Source organism: Desmodus rotundus, chromosome 12 (assembly GCF_022682495.2).
Source record: "Desmodus rotundus isolate HL8 chromosome 12, HLdesRot8A.1, whole genome shotgun sequence".
NCBI lineage: Eukaryota > Metazoa > Chordata > Mammalia > Chiroptera > Phyllostomidae > Desmodus > Desmodus rotundus.
In genome coordinates, this window is record NC_071398.1 from 55,980,857 (window position 1) to 56,003,140 (window position 22,284).

The 22,284-nt window shown below is 47.8% G+C and overlaps 1 protein-coding gene across 1 annotated transcript in view; it reads left to right on the plus strand.

The window, feature by feature from the left end:
- The first annotated feature begins 2,759 nt into the window (after positions 1 to 2,759).
- PLPPR4 (phospholipid phosphatase related 4) overlaps positions 2,760 to 22,284 on the plus strand; it is a 34,554-nt gene continuing 15,029 nt past the window's right edge. Inside the window, exons 1-2 of the mRNA XM_024570657.3 lie at positions 2,760 to 2,920; positions 20,882 to 21,067. Of these exons, the coding sequence (XP_024426425.2) occupies positions 2,843 to 2,920; positions 20,882 to 21,067 (264 nt within the window). The 5' untranslated portion in view covers positions 2,760 to 2,842. The remainder of the gene's footprint in view (positions 2,921 to 20,881; positions 21,068 to 22,284) is intronic.

Sequence of the window (22,284 nt, forward strand, 5' to 3'; positions counted from 1 at the left end):
ATTTCTGAGGTGTGGTCCTGATATTTTATCATACATTCATCATACATCCTGATATCTTATCATACATTTTCAGCTCTTGGCTAATAAAATTAGGGAGCTATAGTTTTAGCCTTAAGTTTTACCTCCCTTTTCTATAGTAATCCTGAGTTTCTAGGATAATAAATTCAGAAATTTTCTAGCTTATTTTTTTACCTTGACCAAGAATTGTAAATTCTGTTGAGCTGGTAAGAAAGTTGAAAAAAAAAGAAAACAAACAAAAGTAACTTTGGTAGTAATATAGTTATTACTAGAGTTGTTGATAAATAGCATGATTAATGAGCAGAATCCACTAACATCTATTGAACATTTAATATGCGGACAAACCTATGTGACATGATTTTATATGCAACATTTAATTTAATTGATTCATTTCTTTCTTCAACAATATTTACTGTCCACCCACTATTTGTGAGGCACATTCCACTTACTAGACTTGTAATGATGGGAAAGTGCTTGAGTGCTTGACCTTGTAAAGCTTACATTTTAGTAAAAGAGGAGAGCAATGAAAAACTGACCAAGATATACTTGACAAACTATCAGATTGTGGTAAGCTCTATAAAGAAACATTATGTGAAAGAATAAACGGTGATGAAGGCTTGGGCTAATTGATGCTACTTAGATGAACAGACTGGTCCAAGAAACCTTCCTTGAAGAATTAAATTTGAGCCAAGGTATCAATTAAGTGAGAGGTTGGCGGAACAGTGTCCCTAGACAAAGGAACAGTAAGTGCAAAGTCCCTGAGGCAGTCAAAAGCTAGACTGGGTTGGCAGACCATGGGGGCAAGGGGTGAATGAGGTCTGTGGACCAGGCAGAGTCCTCAGGAAGGACCCCGAGGAAGTGATGGGCGTCTTGACTTTCTCCTGAAGGTGACAGGAAGCTCTTGGAGGGTTTGGGCTGAGAGATGACACAATTGGGCTTACTTTTCAAAAGATCCTTCTGGCCACTCTACAAGGGAGTGCTTTGTCGTTGCAGGCTTGGCAAGGTGGAAGCTGGTAAAACAGTTAGGAGGCTCCTGTGCCCGTCTAGGGATGAAGGGAAAGGACCTAGTTCCCCACTGATTGCTCCCATTTTGGGGGTGAAATAGGAGTTGAAGGCATTACTGGGAATGGCGAGAGGTAGAGAGAGAGGAGCAGGGGCGAGACTCCCCCAGAGGGTCAGAGATGGAACAGACTGTGGACTGGTGGGGCCGGTGTGGATCTAATGTGAGGCAAGCCCACGTGGCTGTGTGTTTTCTGCAGACACTGCAGGCTGCTCTGGTAAGGGTGCAGGGCTGGGTTTGGCCATGGGCATGCTGGGCAGTGGGGCAATGAGGAATGAGGCTGCTGGCTCTGGACCCCAAGCCTGGTAGACAGAGAGAGCAGGAGGCGGACTGGCGGTGCAATGTGGGTGTCGGTGGCTCTTCTGGAGTCTGCTGTGGACTGGGTGTCTGTGTCCCGGTCCCCAAATTCATGTGTTGGAACCCTAACCCCTGAGCGATAGCATTCACAGTTGGGGCCTTCCTCTGAGAGATACTTAGGTTCAGAGACAGTCATGGCGGGGACCCCTACTGGTGGGATTAGTGCCTTTCTAACAAGGCACCAGAAAAGTGTCTCTCTGTCTCTCTCTCCTTCTCCACCACCCAAGGAGAGAAAGCCACCACCTGCCAGCCGAGAAGAGAAACCACTCCGCAACCGGACCGCACCGGCACCCTGGTCACCAACTTCAGCCTCCAGACCTGTGAGAAACACTGCCTGTGGTAGAAAGCGCGGGGCGCTCGGTTTTGTTACAGCAGCGGGGGGCTAAGAGGCAGCATCGAGTGAAGAAGTGAGCTAGGAAGTGGGCTGGGAACTGGCGGAACTGGCTGTCACCGGCTTGAAATGGAGGATTTGCGGTCGCTGACAATGACCCACGCATGTGATTACGGGCAGTGTACAGTAAACTGTTTCACCTGTGCTGGCTGTTTTCCTCCTCTCGTCACTTGTGGGGTGCCACAATAATCACCGAGTTCGGATCAGCCACGCACCCTGCCAAAAAGTTGGAGGATTGGGTTTAGGTCGTTCCTGTGTGACGGAGGAAGGGCCTCCCGGTCCTGCGCGCATCACCCCCGTGCAGTTCTGGGACTGTGGGGGGTGAGGCTGCACCAGTCCTAGCCTCTGGGCTCCCTGCACACACCCACACACCTGCCACGCTTGATGCGGGGACCCTCCCCACTCCCCGACAGCAGCGGTTGGTGTCATGGGGAGTCCTCCGGACACAGAATCCTCAGAGGGGCGATCGTTCCTGGGTAGCAGCCAGCTGTCCAGGAGTCCCCACCACGGCCTACTTCTTAGGATCTGGGAAGAGGCTGGTTTTCAGACCGCAGGAGCCAGGCTGCCCAGCAATCCTGAAGTTCACGTTCCTAGAAGGACCCAGGAGGCTTCCCGGGGCGCGGGCGCCCCAGCTCGTCAGGCGCAGTGCTGCGGCATCCAGGGGTGCGTCCCCTTTTTCTGATTCTTGACCCCCAGGCCTCACAGGGGCAGTGGAGAGGGCGGGAGAGAAGAAGGGCGGCGGGGGGCGGGGACCATTCGTTGCAGCAACAGTTTGGAGGGGCAGCTGCAGGTCTCTCGGCGGAAAACCGGGGCGCTCGAGCAGAGCAGGGAGGGAGAGGACGGCGGGCGGCGCACCGAGGGGCGGGGACAGGCGCGGACCGCGGGGGCGCTGCACGCGGTGCCCGCGGGAATGTGACATCAGCGCGTGCGGGCGCAGGCGGCCGGAGGAGGCAGCTCGCTGGGCTGCGCTGTGCTCTCCTCGCCCGGGCGGAACGGGGACCCGGGCTGGCGGCGGGATGTCGGCGAAGGAGCGGCCAAAGGGCAAAGTGATCAAGGACAGCGTCACCCTCCTGCCCTGCTTCTATTTTGTCGAGGTAGGTTGGCCCGGCGCCTTGGCCCAATGCAGATCCTGCGGGCAGCGGGGGGACTCGGGTCCAGGACCGGGTGCCAGGGTGCGCGCCGCGGCCCCGTGTCCCCGACCCTCGCCTTCCCCAGCCTTTGGGGAGCTCCCCCGATTGCTCCTGGGACCACCTGCCAGCTAGGGGTGACCACCACTAGCCCTGTCGCTGCCCTGCTGGTGGCCCGCAGGGAAGAGATACCTGTGTGAGTGAGCGCGGGGCTAGTTCCCGGGCCCTCCTGTCGTGCCTGCTGTGAACACCGCGTCAGTGGCCCACGGGGGCCATGATGCTGATATTTCGGGATTTGTGTCTTCCCTCTGTGAGTGTGTTACCTAGAATTCTACCAGCATGTAAGAACTCAAATGCACACAGCCAAGCCTGGTTGCCGGGGGGAGTAAGGACGGCGGGGGGGGGGGGGGGGGGGGGGGATGTGTACATAGTATTAGGATTATTGATTGCTTTATTCTAAAAAAAAAATCCTCTCCTGTCATAATTGCTATGGTGTTCACATCTGCTTCTAAATTTGGGTCTGCACCTCCAGGCATCCATCTATTGGCCTTTTCACATGGTGAGCAAAAAATGATGTATATATACACACACACAGGCAGAGACCCCTGTATGTGTGCGTGCACAGACAGATGTATGTGTAACATAAGTGACATCGCCTGATTTTGCATGATTCGTACATGTGCCTTTATCCTGCGCTGAGCAGGATTGCAGATGAGCAGTGAACCTGCAGATATGCTCGGAACGAATCTCTAACTCACCGAAATGCAGCGTTGAAGGAGGAACAGTGTGTGGGAGGGCTTTGAAGATGGACAGGTACAGTGATTCTGTGCGCCGTGGTCTGGTACAGTAGGAAGACATTTTTAAGCGAGAGGTTTACTACATCACAGGTAGAAAAGAAAAGGACTGACTAGGTTGAGTGACATCAGATGGGCTCAGGCTTGAAACTGTGCTCTGTGCAGTCAGAGCCGGGGTTGCACAGAGAGCACTAAGACTGTTGCTGAATGATAAATACCCTTCCTCGGCCGTCTTCTCAGCCAAATATGGAGGCTGAGCCCTTGCAAGTGCAGAGGGTGGCTTCTGTGTTTTTCGATGGCGAGGCTTCTCTGTGCGGAGGGGTGCCCGCTCCCTTGCAACTTGCGGAAGGGCGCTGGCAGATGGTCTGCATGGACAGCAGTGTGTTCACAAGTTTCTCTTCAGAGTCCTAGATTGTCTTAAGTGGTTTCAGTTTTAGGAAAGATGAGTGTGATTTGCATAAGTCTCAGAGAAATGAAGGCTGGCTCCCTCATCCATGACCCACAGAAAAGGAGCAAAGAAATCGTCCTATTTATGTAAAGTAATTAATAGAGTCATTTATTGTCGCCCATCCCCTTTTCACAAGGGATTTTGAGGCCATGGTTTAGGTAGTTTTGTGAAAGATAATAGAGTTTTCTGAGGAAAAATGGGGGCAGCAGAAAAGTCCATGATGACAAGGGTGAAGGAACAGGAGATGGGGCGCCTGCTTCCAAGTGCACTCCGCACTCCTCTCAGGCCATTTGTCACACTGCTGACCCGCCGTTCTCTCTGTCTGGGAGAAATCAGTGGATGGCTTGGGTCCACCTCCAGGACAGTGCACAGCTGAGGTCAGCCGGCAGCTGACTACACAGATCACAGTCGCATGGCTTCAAGGAAAATACTTTCCCAGGAGAGGGTGCGAACCGGAGAACAAGGCTATGCCTTCAAAGAAGGCACGTGTGCCCTTCTGAGGTTCCTTTCACAGGAGTTCACGTCCCTTAATGTAAATTTTTAGAAGCAAAAATGCTTCCTAATGCATTTGAAATGCATCTCTAGGGACAAACATGTCGCCATGAGTGGGAATAGCCCAGAATTATGACATTCCCTCTGGCCCAGTCAGACCCCTCTAAGAACTCCTCAGCAGGGCCAGCTCTCGGATTCGAAGACAAGTCATGGAGCTTGTCTGGGGGGTAGTGGCCACAAATGACCTGCCTGAAACTTACGTGCATGGTGAGGGACTAAAGACCCTTAGGGAGCAGCGGCCAGGAGAAGACATTAGCACACCGACTAGTGAAAGGGTTGGCAGGCTGTGTCCCCAAGCTCCCTTGGAGTGACTCATTAGGAAGGCCCTGAGAGTGAGGGATGCCTCTCCTTAGGAGGATGAGAAATGCAGCATGGACTAACGTCAGGAAGATGCTGGAAAGCAGTGATGCTGCTTTCCAACACGGTCTCCCAAGACCTTGGTCCTTCAAATGGAAACGGGAAACAAGAGCGGATCTTCCATCACGTATCAGCCCAGGACACATATATGAGGCCTTCTCTGTTGCTTCGGATGATTAATTTAAGCAGCAAAATGAGGCCCAAAGGACCAGATTTTGAGGAGAAAGTCGCTGAGTCTCACCTCGGAGACATCAGAGACAGTTTAAATTGCTGTTCGTGATAGGAATGAGGTATGAAGAGACTTTAACCAGGAAACTGAGGGGCAACTCTCCTTCAGCCCAGAGGGTGCTGAGATCAGGTGGGACCAAATCACAGCAGAAGGAACAGCGGTGAGGTCTGCCGGGAACAGCCTGGGCCTTGCAGACGGGGGTGCCCACGCACCGCCCACGCCACATCCTACCCGGGTAATTCTGGCCGGGTCTCTTCTCTCAGCCTGTTCCTACATAACCAATGGAAACTAGATGCTAGACTGTGAGTATACATGTATAAAAGAAATTGTAATACCCGTATATTAGAAAACGAGGCGTGGAAGACACCACGTGCCAGGCCCAAGACAGAGCTGGTCCTCCCGGGACGCTAGCTCCTCTCCTCTCCCGACTGCCCACGAGTGGGTGGCTTGGCTTCTGGGCTGGCCTTCGGGGTCAAGTCTTGGCAACACCTAGCTCAGGGGCTCCCATTGTTGGGAAGAAGCCGCCCCCCACCCCAACCTGCCATGTCTAGAAATGGCTTGGGTTCCAGAATGTTCTTGACACTGACCTGTGCTCGTGGGGCCGAGTGGGGGAGTAAATATGAGTGCGGTTACTATTTGCACAATAACAATGGCACCGCTTCCGAAGCGCTTAGTATATGGAATGAGTAAAACTAAACGCGTTGCCAGCCCCGTCTTGCTCAGCCTGCAAAGGTTCTCGCTCAGAAAGAGGCCATTATCAATGTTTTCAGAAAGAAGAAACCCCAACTCCTAGAAGTGAAACAACGTGCCCAGGTCCACAAGGCCAGGCCCAGGGCACAGCTGGGCGCTGAGTAAGAGCACAGGCTCTAACCCAAGGCGGCGCCCGTCTCCCAGCCTGAGGAAAGAACGTCACCCGAGCAGTCACTTCCTGGGGCTTCCCACCGGGAACACCAGGGAGATGCAGTCCGAGTGGAGACACACTGACCAGCTGATGGGGTTGGCCTGACAGCAGCCCCCTTCCCAGCCCAGTTCCTCCTCCCCAGCGAGCCTCTGAGCACACAGTGGGTGGACAGCTTCTGCTCCCCAGGAGTCACGAGTTAGCAGCTGGTGTCCCCTCGCTATGGCCCCATGACTGGGTGCCGGGACAGAGCGGAGACACTGAGGCCCGCGTGCAGAGTGTCAGGGTCTCTCTCATTAAACGCCTGTGGGCACGAGGCTGACACATCCAGCCACTAAAGTGAAGTGGTGTTGTCCTAATTCACCACCATACTGATGTTAAGCAAGCATTAAGTCAATGCAGCCCTGGCCGGGTGGCTCAGTTGGTTGGAGTGGAACCCAAAAGGTCATGGGTTCCATCCCTGGTGGGGGCACATACCTAGGTTGTGGGTTTGATCCTCGGTCAGGGCAACTGACTCATGTTTCTCTCACATTGATGTTTCTCTCTCTAACTCCCTTTCCCTTCCTCTCTCTCTCTCTCAAAGCAATAGAAACATACCCTCAAATGAGGATTAAAAACTAAAAATCATGATGTTAATGGACAGAATTAACTTTCCTTACATTTGGTTTGTGCCGACTGCTGACAGAGAGGTCTGTGGTTGCCGGTCCTTAAATACGCCAGTGTCACAGGTGACCGGAAACCTAGGGGGTCTTTCCAGCACGGCCCTCACTCTGGGCGCGTGGCTGGCAATTCTGCTCTGCACCGCTCAGCTGGGGCAAGGAAAGGTCAGGGTGTGAAAGGGACTCTCGAAACGAGCGCATTGCAGGCCCTATCAGGTTGGACAGAGAAGCAGGTGAAAAGGAATGTTCCACTGAAGGAAAAGTGTCTCTTGCCTTCAAGTTGCACAGCCCTCCCCACAGGACCGGCGTATCACTTACGGTGGCAGCGGCGGCTGGCTGCACACCAGGCTCGGCGAAGGCCTCGCGAGCTGCCTGACCCAGCGCTCTCTGCGGCAGCCTGGTGTCTGTGTGCCTGAGTGAGTGAGCGTCCTCCAGGCCCAGAGTCCCCCGGGCTCACACTCACGCTTTCGCTCCCGTCCGTCACCCGGTCCAGAATCAGGACGACGCATCAACTCGGGATGCAGTACAAACAGATGACATGCTACCTTTTCATACACAAGTGGGGCAGATTCTGTCCATTTAAACGTTGGGCTTTATGACAGGCGTTTTCATCGCTCATCTCACAGTCGCCTTATGGAGCTAGACATCTGACCTGTATGCAAAGATGTTCTTATACGGCTGTGGACACAGATAGTGTCGACCTTTTACACACACACACCCTCCGATTATAGGCAGGTACAAGCTCAGAGGGAGTAAACATATCATAGCCCTCCCCAGGAAACACAAAACAGCACTGTCTGAGGCATTGCAGATTCAGAATACTTTACTCACAACTGACTTGCACTCACACGGGAAGTCTCCACTCATTTGACTGTGGTACTTAACGGTGGGTGTGCTCCCGGTGTGGTCAATGCAGGGTGGTCACGACGGGGCCAGCGGCTGGACAGTGCGTTCGGGAGTGGCAGCCTTGCTTCATCATTGCTGGCCTGCCTGGAGAAACTCGGAAAGCCTTTGTCGGAGCAAAGATACCCTGGGGGGCGTTCAATGGCTGGACATTGGGGTGTCTTAATGAGACCTTCATACAATTTTTGTCTCCTCCCCAGAGGAACGTGGCCCTGGAGCCCTCCTTAGCAAACCTCAATTCTCAAAGTCGCTGTTCTAGCTCATGTTCTCTGTGCAAATTATACAACTCACTTGATCTTCCTGCTGAGGAATGTAACTAGCTTGTTTCCTCTTACATAAACGTCAGCATCAGTGGAAAGCACACGAGGCTAAGATTCCTGCACTGCACGCCCCAAAGCAGAGGCTGCAGATTTTTCCCTTTCCTACATGGCGTAGAGATAGTCTGCTGAGTACTCCAAACCCCGCCAACACAGCCGAGCTGCTGATCCTTCCTCCTCTTGTAAAGTCACAATGCACAAAGTCCTTCGATGAAAAAGAAAGAAAAAAAAAATAGAGAACATAACAGACTCCTAAGTTTTAGAGAGACTAAATGAAAACCTTGGCACAGATAACATAACCAAATATTGAACATCAACCCTGCCCCTGGGGCATGTGACCTTATTCCTGGGTGCCACTACCAAGCCCCTCAAAATGTGCTCTGCCCTACGTTTCTCAAACGATAAACAAATACCGGCTTCTACCAACCTCCAGTTGAGATTATGGTAGTGATAACAACAGTAATAAAAAAAGAAAGTCTATTTCAAGCCTCCCGTGTGTGGCAGACCCCGTGGAGACACTGTCTCTGACCCCAAGGACCAGCCGGGAAGGTACTGTTAGTACTGTGTTCATGTAGCACCAAGGAGGCGTTACTGTCCTTATTTTTTAATCATCGAAGTGTAACTCAGAGAGCTAAACAGCTTTCTGGGGACACACCACAATTACGTGAAGGAGCCAGGGTCTGAGTGCTTGTCCGCCTCGCTCTTCACCAGCATGGCATGCCCTGGAGATGACGCGGGACTCAGTGGCCAAGTGGGTGGGACATGGCCTCCGCCATGGCTTGGCCAGCTCCGTGGAAGCTGAGGGATGCGCTTGGAAGGGGTCTGCGTGGGCGCCATCTGAGCTGCAAAATGCAGTTTTTCTCTTCACTCAGCTACTGAACTTGGCTTTGGTACCACCACCCCCTCCTTAGAGTAACTGATTGAACTGTGCCGTGGACATGTAGATGGCGTGATGACCGGCTCCCTAACAGGTGCTTCCTTTGGGACAGCACAGAGGGAGAAGAGTTGGAACTGAAGTCGAGTGTAGGACAGTAGATGCTGCAGGTCTAGGAGAGTGACAGAGCCTGGAGGGAAAGTTCCAGAGAGATTCCAGAAACCAAGAGGGGCCAGGCCCCGCAGGACTGGGAAGAGAAACCAGAGATGACAGATGCACAAGTGGGCACATATGGGGGTGGGTGGCAGGGACCCAATCTAGGAGCAAGCCAAGGAGACGGCTCCAGCACTGGGGTGGCCTCAACCGGCTTGTTAAATGACAAGGGTTTGAGGCACAGTTGTAACTGTTTCTGCTGGGAATGCATTACAACTATCACAAGAGGTTTCCTCTCAGTAAATGTATCCAGCACAAGCTATTTCTCAAGCAACCTCTCTTTAAAAAACTGAGGAACTGTCTCATTCATTAGAATGAAGTCTAATAAAATCGTGTACTCCAAGAACATCTGGTTTGAGTCTTTCTTCCATCACGAATGAGCAAATAACGGCGTGACCAGGTTAACACGTTACCTTAGGACCCATGGTTAACATCTCCGACGAGAGCTGTGCCTAACTACACCTATGTCTAGAATTCTTTACATTAGCCAGCTTCCCGCCGGATGGCAGCACCGAAAATGCAGGTCCTCCTCCTCTGCCTGTGACCAGATTGTGCTGCCCGTGTGAAGTGATGTCTACATACCTAGCACACGTATCTAGTGACATTGCAGGGCATTAAACAACACGTTACAGCTCACAGGAGTGGATCTACTCATCCCAGTCGTTAGCCTCTTTGAAAAGCATGGGTGTAGCCAAAGGTCAGGTCAGAAGCGATATCGTTCTTTCTCATGCCTAATTTCTCATCCCTGTCATTTCATAAGTCCTTCCTTTGACATGAGGTCCCGGACAGACAGGGAGGGAAAGAGGAAACGTTGGAACGATTAGGATGTAATGTACATCATTGGTTAATAAAATCACTTTGAATTTTCCATGACAGTTTCATCCAGTTCATTCACACACATTATCTCCCTTGGTCCCTCATGTACAACCGAGGGGTAGATACGAGCTCTGTGAACTAAGACGCCGGGAGGCCCGAGAAGCTGCCCCAAACCCAAGTGGTACCATTCTCCTCTATTGGCCACAAGAGAAAAAATGTATTTAAACGGTGAAATGCCTAATTATCAGCACCCCAGCTTCCTATGGTTTCCTCTGGAATTAACTAGCTGGGAAATGTACTTCCAGGTAACCGCAGAATGGAGTGATTCCCTCATGGCCAAGTGGATTTTGGAAGGTGGAAGCCAAGGACAGAAATGCCCCTTGTGATGCAATTAATGTTGAGGTGTTTTTCCTGCCAGTAATTAGACACTCATTTATGTTAATTGACATAAAGGAGGGTAATTGCCTCCCTCTTTGCTGTTCAGAAGATGGTTTCTGTACGTTCTCCTACAACTGGTATTAGACCAGCCAGCTATAAACTGAAAGGAAGGGAAATACAGCTAATGAAGATGGATGTATTGTGAGGAAAGGATGGACACGGTGTCTCTGGGGAGTGGGAACATGGAAATGTGGTGTCCTCACCACGAGCCTGTGCTCTCCCTCCCACTGGCTTCCAGTAAAAGTGCCACTTCACAAAGCCTGGACTGCCTCAGACACTGCCTCCTGCTGGTCGGAGTCCAGAACAAAGCAATCCCTCCCTGAGAGCTCTCCCAAAACACTACAGTTGGCGACTACTGTCACGACAGCTCATTTATCCAAGGAATAAACATTTGCCGGTTGCTGACTGTGTGCCTCTTGATAAATGAATGGAGATCATTACTGGCACGCTTCCTGGTCCACGGCGGGATGTCAGTGAAGTTTCCGTGAATGGATGGGAGGGAACAGGACGAATAACGAAGATCATAAATTTCCCTTAACTTTCTTTTTCCAGCCAGTGGAGACACTTTTATTTGTAAAGTAAGTGATGATGAATGTCCCATCAAAGACGCCGCTCTGCCTTGGGGAGAACAATTGAACGGGAAATCCATCTCCAAGGTTGGTGGGTCGCCGTGTCTTAGTTATATTACGCTCCTGCGTGATCCAGGCCACCCCTGTGGATTCTTTAAGATTTGAGGCCACACAGGGAAGCCTTGTTGAAACAAACAAGTTAGAGTTTCAATTTTCTTAGCGAACTATTTTAGTTACTTAAGGTACACATGCCAACTAAGGCCGTTTTTTTTGCGATGGTAGGACAAACCATTGGATACCTGCTTTTCACTCTTAGAAGATAACATAAATTTTTACTTGGTCTATTTATTACCTTTGTAGTCCTGGGTGCAGAATTCACTTCCTCCAAGCCTCAGTTTCCTCATTTGTAAAATGGGGAAAATATTGTGAGCATGCTAGTGTTTGTGACCCTCCAATTATATAAATATTACATAACATGGCTAATGATTTCTAATGCGAACCTAGTGCCTAGTAGATGAGTTTTATCTTTCCTTCTACCAACCTCCCCTTCTTGTCTAAAGTAAACTTTCTATGTGGCCTTAAACATCACTGGATTCCCTGGAAAGGAGTTTGTTTTCCTGATTTTATTCTTGTGTCATGCATTTAGGTATGTTTTACAGTGAAGTAATCTTCACCGAACTAATACAGTGGTCTGCACACAGTGAAGTAACTCGTTATGCTATTGTGTATAAATATATAAAAACAAATGCTTCTTGGAATGCAGGCTCATTTTTGATGGCGGTACACACCCACCCTCACAAAATAGAGACCACTGGCCTTAGGCCCACTCACTTGCCTTTTCAGTGGGAGAGAATTCCCACTCAGCATCTTCTATATATAGAAGATGTAATATCTATATTCTCCAAAAAATTGTGACTGATCCAATCTTGGGCGATAAGCAGCCTCATTTAGACTACTAGTTGAGTTCATTCAAATCTCTTTAAGGCAGCTGGAGGTGCCCTGAGGAATTCCAGGTGTTCACCCATTGAGTTATGATCAGGAGGTGCTTGTATTGTAGCAACTGAGATTTGAATGATTAAAACATGGAGACCTTCCAGCTAAAGATTTTGGTACAAGTCATCCGTCTTTCTCATGGGAAAAGCTTATAAAAAATGGACAGGAATCCGTTATAAACTCTATTATATAGAGAGACGAACTTCTGAAATTCTTCTACCCCAATTTTTATTTGGTTCCTGGCTTCCAGTTGCACTGCCCTCGTGTGAAGAAAAGTGATGCGATGATACTGGATTCTTCCATAGTTAGGTCTCACAGATGGATGACTACTTCCGGTCATCTCCCTGGGCCTCAGCTCCCTCACCTGTAGGATGGGGATAGTACCATCAAAGAGGGACTGTAAAGATGGTTTGAATTCAGACAGGTAAAGTGCTTTAAACGGTCCCTGGCAAATAGGGCAGCATTCAGTAACTATTAGTACCCATATTTTTAAAAGGCAGGTATCTGTTCTAAAGGAAAATGAATTACAGCTGGAAGAAAAGATGTACAAGCAATTACTTCTAGCAACTGAACTACAGGTGCCTGGCCGCAGGTCTCTGTCTATAATTTGGTTTAAAGAACAAAATGCTTTCCAAGATGAAGCACATACGTCAGTGTCTAGTTCTGTAAAAGGAACGAATCCCTGGGGCCTGAGGGGGAAGCTGGCAAGGACGAAGCTCACTGCACTGAGCCTAATGCTGGGTCAAATCCGGCAGTAAACCGGCCACAGGCCATTGGGTCACCGCGGGCCTGGAACCAGCCGTCGCAGAGCTGTGAAGATGTAGCTCCTATTCGGGCCGGAAGACATAGGACGGATTTTTGCCATCGGACCTCACATATGCACCAGGTCTGGGTGCTCTTCCCGAGTAATTACCACCGCAATTTGAAAGTGTCCTTTTGAGTTACTTCTGTCCTTTAATGTTTTTCAAAGAAATCATTACAATTTCAGAAATTCATAATAGAAGCACTTTCTGGTAGGAGTAAACACGGATTTTTAACTTGGGGGATTCATTTTTGGCATATTGCTAAAAAACAAAATTCGACTGAGAAGATGTAAAGGTCTAATCGGCTTCACTAAGCGGTTCATGAGGGGGAGCGCCCCATCCGGCACCCAGAAGGGCGCTCCGAGGGGCAGCATACAACGGCAGGTTTTCATAGGAAGAAGGGGGGCCAAGGGAGCTAATAACAAAGAAAAGAAAGGGTTATTTGGGGGCCGGGACATCTTTTCTTTGGGGGATGCAGAGGGCCCATGTGACAGATAACCCTACTGTTGCTTGACCAGAAAATTCCAGACTGGTTGATGAAGACCATATTTCCGGGAGAGGCTGCAACTTCGGTTAGCTCAGGGATTAAGTCTGAGTTGGGGATCATGGGCTTTTAGCGTGAGTGAGGCCATTTTGGGCCTGTACCAATATCAACCTCCTACAAAAGCTGTCTAACCATTCAACACGTCTTTTCAAATAATTCACCCACATCACTAATGTCCTCTGCATTGCAGACACCCAGGGCATCGGGTCCTCTCCAGGACCTTGTCCTTGGACAACACAGGAGAGGAATCCTGCCACCCCAGGTGACAGCTGGATGGCAGAGGCCTGTGTGAGCCCACATCTGTGCCCTCAGAGAAAGGGAGCCAAGGACACCCACCGACTAGAGCTTCAAATGTGCCCCATCCTGATTGTTCACATCAGAAGGCATTCCATAGAGAAGGCAGAAATGAAGTACAAGCAGCTTACTTCCCAGGCATAAGGAAGGGTTCTTCAGATAGGGCTAATAATAATAATAATAATGAAATGACACAGGAGAGCCCGCCCAGGGAAGAGTGGAGACCTTGGGCGATCAGGTCCCTGAGAGTAGGACTTGAAAGTGCCTGCTGCCCCCCACCCCTGGCACCACACAGACCCCTTGCGCAGATGGCCCCCCTCACGTCTGTCCTTCCAGCTGGCACGTCCACTGAAGCCCAGGGCTACTCATTCCTGGAAAGCGCCAAATGGTGCCAGATGGCGACATGTGCCCGAGGCAGCAGGCGGAGGGGGCTGTGCTTCAGGATTTAACGGGTCAGTTACCGGCCTGGACAGAGCGACCAGGAGGGCGGTTCGCTCGTCTGGAACAGAGTCTGCGTCTTAACATTGATGTTAAAAGGCCTAATGAGGTTGTAACTGTGAAACTGGATTATTGAGGGGGGCATGTCTAAATAACAACTCGACGCCTGCTCTTTTCTTTTAGGCAGGAGTAAGTGCTCAAAACTGAAAGTGAAATGAGCCCTGGAAGGGACAGACATTTGAGCAAAAGAAGCAAGTTCCTGTTTAAGTGATAAACACGAGGTCCATAGAAAAACCGAGTATATTTAAGAGTTAACGGCACCCAAGCAATGACACACTCTTCCCGTTCGGGAGTGGCAGCCATGGTAGCAATGTTGCGGAGAGAGCTGGCTGAGACCCCGAGTAAAGCAGTTCAGAGCTTGTTTCCTGGATTCAGGCACCTGGGTAAGACTCTGGGTGCTCCCCCAGGCCCCTGCTTGGTGACCCTTGCACAATTTAGGTAAAAATCTGTATCTGTCTCAGCCTTCACATCTGTAAACTGGGGACACCCGCTGGTACCTGATAAGGTGTGGCCTGACCGCACCGCACTGTTACAGGACTCAGTCCCGGCCCTGGCACCTAAACCCTCGGCACACGCTGGCTCTGTGAAGACACTGTCCGTGTTCTCTGTTTGTTTTTTAGTAGTAATATCCTGATTTCTTTGGATCACATTTAGCAAATATTTGCTGACCACCTACAACATTCGAAGCACCATGTGAGTTTCACAGGTCTCCCTTTTAACTCCTCGACCTCAAGACAAGGGCTGGTAACATACAAATAACCCCGATCCAAGGCCCGTGAACAGGTCGTACCACAAAGACGTGCATGGAGAACGTGAATTGGGTCTTCGGTTCTGAACGGAGCGCATGAGGAGGCTTTCAGAGAAAACATTACGTGACCTCAACCTTCATGAGGACGATTTCCGTGGGGGACAAGGGTGACAACGTAATGCAAAGCAGGGACTGGGACCTGCATTTGGGGGTGTAAGCGCAGTGGCACAGCTGTTGGAGCGTTGGGAGAGGGGAGAGTAGGGTCAGAGCAAAGTTAAACATGGAAGGCAGATTGAGGCTCTAATATCAAAGGTCCTGGGTGTCATGCGAGAAGATTGGCACGTTATTTTGTAAGTGGCAGACACCATGAAAAGCTGATCGCATGTGGATGCCAGGCAATTAGCCTGGAGGCTTCGAGGGGACTGGGACGGTGGGACAGACGCTGGGAGAGGAGAGGTGGCAAACCCCGCACGGTACCGGTGGCAGTGAGGTTGTGAGATAGATCACCACACACGGGGAATTATTTCAGGACTCGGTGGCAGCGGGAGAAACCCCCCACTTCACTGACACTGAAGGAGGCCCAGGAAGGCAAAGTGACTGGCTCCTGTCCCAGACGCTAGTGGAATAAATGACGGGTCCCCTCGAGTCACACTGCCCCACTTAATTTGTGTCCATGGGCATCACCTAAGCCCCAGCCCTGCGGTCTGTGAAGACTTGACCTAAACTAGCAGTCCAGGCACTCGATGACCACAGCCCTCTGTTTTCCCTTCTTTAGAGTAGATACACTGGTATTATAATTTTAAAACTTGCGTCTTCCTCGGCGAGAATGAGATCTTCATGAGAACAAGGGCTTGGTTTTATCACAGCTCTAGTCCAGCCCACAGATCAATGCCAGGAGGTAGGAGGCTTGAAGTAGATATTTGTTGAATGAATAAATAAGCGAGCCGTGAATATCCTAGATGCTTGTGGGCCCCTTGTGACTGTGATCTCTCCAGTTGAGGAGGGTCTCAGAGACTCTGAATTCACCATGGCTGTGAAAAAGGAAAAGAACGGAGTTGACCTGTATTATTCTAGACCGAGAGCAAAGTGAATTCTCTCAAAGGAGAAGTCGTCTTCCTTATTATCAACCAGCTAAAAATAAGCAAGCTATCTGACCTAGGTAAAAAGGCCTAGTAGATGCCAAAAACTGTTTCAGTATAATTGATATGCTCTGTAGATTTGGCTTTTTAAACTTGGTGTAAAAAAAATCAGTATTATCTAGTAAATGTAATCTTTTGGAACACATTTCTTTTATTTGCCCTGTTCTCTAAAACTGTTATAATTTTCTCTTTTAAAAGTACCCTATTATTATTACTCACAGGTTCCTTAGCAGATGATGATTACAAGAATCAATCTTTTCTCTTTGAAACCATTTTTCTAATCTTCAGGTAATTTCCCCCTTCTGTATTAATGCATAAAAATAGTGTGGTTCATACTTTTTTCTTGACTAAAGAAACATAACTCGAGAATAAAATTCCTAATTCATGATTATATAAACCTTTTTAAATCTTTTAAAATCTCATTTTAAGTGCATTCAAAAGATGTCTGTGTGATTTTATTATGTAGATATCTATGCCAAAATTAGCACATACCATCTGTTAAACTTCTTACATTCAAGAAAAGTTCTGGTTTTGAGCATTTCAAAGATGAAAGGTATTTTTGAAGATACATATGTTAGAAGTAAATTAAACATTGTGATTTAATTCATTACACTGTCCAGTATAGGAAAACAATGTATAAAATTATTTTTCCTGTATACTACAAATATTTTGTTCAAATAACTCTTAAAAACAAAATTGATGTAAAAGAGTAATAGATACTTTTTTTATATAATAATGGGTGTCTTTTTTTTTATTGTTATTCAATTACAGTTGTATGCCTTTTCTCCCCATCCCTCCACTCCACCCCAGGTGAACCCACCTCCCTCCCCCCCCTTCACCCTCCCCCTTGGTTTTGTCCATGTGTCCTTTATGTAGTTCCTGTAATCCCCTCCACCCACTGTCCCCGCCCCCACCCCCCACCCCCACCCTGGCTATTGTTAGATTGTTCTTAACTTCAATGTCTCTGGTTATATTTTGTTTGCTTTTTTTCTTCTATTGCTTATGTTCCAGTTAAAGGTGATATCATATGGTATTTGTCCCTCACCGCCTGGCTTATTTCACTTAGCATAATGCTCTCCAGTTCCATCCATGCTGTTGCAAAGGGTATAAGCTCCTTCTTTCTCTCTGCTGCGTAGAATTCCATTGTGTAAATATACCATAGTTTTTGGATCCACTCGTTTGCTGATGGGCACTTCGGTTGCTTCCAGTACTTGGCTATTGTAAATTGTGCTGCTATGAACATTGGGGTGCACAGATTCTTTGGGATTGGTGTTTCAGTGTTCTTAGGGTATAATCCCAGCAGCGGAATTACTAGTAATAGATACTTTTTTTAAAAAGTCAGAGAAACCAACATCAAAGAGGAGAAAAAAACACATGATTCCTAGTTGGAAAACAAATAAAAAGATGTTAACATATGGATAGAAAAATGGTGTAACTGGAAAAGTTGTCAGTTTGAAGAAACTAATGTCTAAAAGGATGAAGATGTATAAAATTAGTGAAGGAAATGCCTTGCACTCATATGTTAATTTATTATGTGTGCACATGCACATGTGTCTGGAAGTCACTCTGATGTATATTAATAGTGGAAATACAGAACCCAGCAAGATTAGGCCTGTGCCTTCAGGAGATTTTTTAGTTGGAAAGCGGAACAAAGACGATAACTAATCTACAACAGAGAACGCTGATAAAGAACCGCATACAATAATTTCCTCAAAGGAAGTGCTGGGGCATTAAGAGGAGGAAATAACTCTCAGAAGGAAGTGCCAGGTGAGGCACCACGAAACCGCGAGCATCTGACAAGCATGTTATCATTAACAGTTCCAGAAACAGCAACGACAACAATACCTCTGACACTGATAAACTCATCTTCCTTCCAGGTATTGGTGAGTGTTACTTGTAATACTTTATTCCTTTCAATGGCCCGTGATGATGGGGCCACCAATGTACCTACGTCACAGACAGGAAAACCGAGGCCTAAGAAACACATTTCCTCCATCACCCCGGTGGTAGCGAGGGGGAAAGCTGATGTTAGAACCTCCCAGGGGCCTTGAAAACCATGTGACCCACTGGTTTTGCTACAGTATTAGAATCTAATTGTCACCTCATTATACAAGATCCTGTTGGGAATAGAAGGCGTAATGCTGTCTCGTCGATCTATTTATTTTTAAGCCACATACCCAGAAATCATGGACGGTCAATCATGTCTTTATCTAAACAAACAAACAGAAAAAAAACATGCTCTGTTTTGTTAAATGTTGTATCCTCCCCTAGTAACAAAGCCTTCAACTAAACAATGTTTTCAGGGTCGTGAAGTCTACACTTCAGATGCTGCAAGGCCTAGCAGCACCGGAAAATGTATTCGCGGCATTTGCTCTTTAGCTGGAAGCCCATCTCTCACTAAGCTGATGATCCCTGACGGCCAAGCACCCACATAGCGCCCAGCAAGTGGTAGGTTGATTGGATGAGTAACTGATCCATAACACAAAGTGTAGAAGGTAAATCGTGTCTAGTTTAAGTTTACCACATAAACTAGTAAACATCCAGTGAAATTAGAATTTCAGATAAACAACAAATAATTTTTAGTATAAGTATCTCCCAAATAGTGTGTGGGACACACTCACACTAAAAATTATTCACTGCTTATCTTAAATTCTAATCTCACTCAATGACCAGTATTTTCATTTGCTAAATCTGGTAACTCTAGTCCAGTTATTGTTATACATTAAGATCTACTCATTTACTCAATCAGTCACTTATCAATAAGTATTTGTTGCTTCTTCAAATTATTAAATGATGTGCTGCATGGCTACCATGTGCCAGGAACAGCCCTGTGCCCGGGGATTCAGCCACCAATCACACGGGCAGACTGTCACTTCATGGAGCCTGCATGTCAGAGGGACAAGGAAGGAAGGAGAAATAATAAGTGAGGCATTACATCAGTGAGCTCCTCTTCATTAAGGATAAGTGCCCAGAGAAAATCGAGCAAGATGATAAGGGTAGAGAGGGGAGGATGGACCGAGGGCTACCTCGGACAGAGAGTGGGGAAGGTTCCCACTAAGTGATAAGAACAAGCCAGTCCTACAAAGAGCTAGGGGACCCACACACAAGAAAGAAGGAACAGCACACACAAAGGACCCTGGGCCGAAGTGAATTTGACTATTAGAGGAAGAGAGGAAAGGCCAGGGGAGTACACCAAATATTCTAAAAAGCTCTGCACCACAGGGGAAGCCACCAGCAAAGTGAGAAGGGGGCCTACCAAATGGGAGACAATATTTGTGAATCTGTATCTGAAAAGGGTTCATATCCAGAAGGTACAATGAACTCATATAACTCGATAGCAAAAAGCAATCCGATTAAAAAGTGGGCAGAGAATCTGAGCATTTTTCTGAAGAAGACACACAGACAATCAAAAGCTACATGAAAAGGATACTCAACATCACTCATCATCAGGGAGATGCAAATCGCAACCACAGTGCTAGACCACCTCCCACCGGTCAGAATGGCCGTTATCAGAAAGAGAAGAAATAAGTGTCGGTGAGGATCTGGAGAAAAGGGAGCCCTTGTGCGTTGTTGGTGGAAATGTAAATTGGTGCAGCCGTTGTGCAAAAGAATGGAAGGTTCTCAAAAAATTAAAAATCGAACTATGATATGATCCAGCAATCCCACTTCTAGGTATCTATACAAAGGAAACGAAAATACCAGCCGGAAAAGATCTGTATGTACCCCAGCATCTTCATCGCAGCATCTTCACAATACACAAGACGTGGAAACAACCCCGGGGTCCACTGACAGATAAGGTAATAAAGGAAGTGTGTCACACACACATAATCGAATATTATTAAGCCATGAAAAAGAAGGAAATCCTGCCATTTGCAACACTACAGACGGAAGCCAAGGCATTACAGGAAGTGCAGTAAGTCAGACCCAGAAAGGCAGGTATTGCGTGATGCTACTTACACGTGGAATCTGAAACCACAGCAACAAACCAAACTCACAGACACACAGAACAGATTGCTGGTTGCCAGTTGGGGGGGGTGGGGGGGGCAAAATGGGTGAAGGGGGTCGAAAGTTACAAACTTCCCGTTATAAGATAAACAAGTCCTGAGGATATAATGTACAGGATGGAGACTGTAGTTAATAACACTATATTATATATTTAAGGGAATAGAGCTTGAAGGTTCTTGTTGTACAGAAAAAAAGATTTATAACTCTGTGTAGTGATGGACGCTAGCTAAACTTATGGAGGTAATCATTTTGTAATATATACAAATATCAATCATATCGTGCATACCTGAACCTGATATAATGTTATGTGTCGATTGTATCTTGATATAAAAAAGAGCAAAGAGCACTTGACTGTAGTGGGCAGGGGGCTGCGGACTGGTATAAACTGGGGACATGAAGGTGGAAGAAAGTGAAGCTAGGGCCAGGTCATGCAGAAACTGGCATTCCACGGAGAGACATCCTGGCCAGAGTGGGAACCACTGGAGTGGGTAGGGTAGGACACGACTCTTCCACGATATTGTCAGAAGGCCCCTTGGGATGATGGGTAGAAATGGGTGGGGTGGGAGGGTAGGAGCAGAAGTGGAAGACCAGGTAGGAGCACTCCAAGAGCGAAGGTGAGTGAAAGCACGGGCTCATGGCAGCCTGGCGACCAAGGTGGGCGAACTGGAGGTGTGTTTTGAAGGCAGAAGCGACAATGCTAATGGATGATTTTAACTCTGAAACCGGCAAGAAGTGGTAAGAGCGGGGGGAAAACACACTGGTTTCCCACTCCGCAATGTTTGGATTCTGTGACGTGCGTGGAAGAATGACTCGCTCTTCCGTGTGCCTCCCCCTCAGCTGCCTATTCTGGCGTCATCCGTGGTCAGCCTGTATTTCCTCGAACTCACGGATGTCTTCAAGCCGGCGCACTCGGGATTCAGCTGCTATGACCGCAGCCTCAGCATGCCGTACATCGAACCCACCCAGGAGGCTATTCCGTTCCTCATGTTGCTCAGCTTGGCTTTTGCCGGGCCTGCAATTACGGTAAGAACTGCCCCCAAATTGTGTTTGTCTGTCAGACCCAGAAAACTGGGGAGGACCACGTTGGTGTCGTAAGTGGGTTAAAAGCAAACAAAGTGGACTCTGAGTCTTGGACCAGAAAAAATCATGTCTTTGGGATACTTTGACAGCATCACCTGGGGAATACGTCACAGTTTAAAATTGCTGGTGTGGATAGTTAAAGAAGATGATATGATCATAAAAATGATGGTTCTCTAATGTTTACTTTTATAAATCATTCTGGAAAAAAGTTTGTGGCTGCGTGATATTTGAGTGGCTCATAGGACATCCGTGGTCCACTTCCTCACAAACACAGTTTTCACATGCTCACGGGGTGTCTGGGTGTGGGAAACCGCGAGGAAAACAAATGCTTACATAGCCAACAGCCTCTTTGATCAAAAGTGCATGTTGCTATCTCTTCGTGTTTCAGTTTTTACTAGATTAGCGCTTTATATTGCTTCTAAGCACTGTGTATCAATGACTAGAAAGAGAGCGCAACTCACCTTCCACACACATGCACATGCACACAGAAAAAGAGAAAATACTTTTGATTCAGAAAAGGCACTTACATTTTAAAATACGTAGCATAAAGAAATGCCCTCACCTACTGGAACTGAATTGAAACCATAGTTCTTTTCAGTTTGCTAAGAGAAATGTCCTGAAGAACACACTTTTAGATAAATTCACTAAGAAAGTAGACTGGCCAACCCTTTCCACCATCTCTTGGGCCCCCAGAATCCTACCTCAAGGACAATATACTTGTTTCAAGGTCAATGCTATTTATTTCTAACAGAAGGAACTCTACTCTGCTTTTCTCATGCCCCTGAATGTCAGAAGAAGTGGTTATTCATCCAAAAGCTGTATCTGAACAGTGTTTTTACAAGATTCCTTGGTGAACCGGCCTGTTCGGGTTCAGACATCAGCGGCTTTGGAAGAGTCTGCGCAGAAACCTTCTAAAGTCCTTACTCGTAGGAGCTGCGGATTTCTTTTTTAAATTTTCCCCTATATTAAATAATCACAACACGCTATTTGTACTACAAATACATCATACCACATGCTCTCAGAAAATTAAATTAGAACTTAATTTTCCAAAGAACTTTATCATACTTAAAAGATCTCAAAATACTTGGAGAATTAGTAAGTGATTTGAGCTCCGCTTACTCTAGGGTGATTGGAACAACTCCTGCTGTCCTCAGACCAAT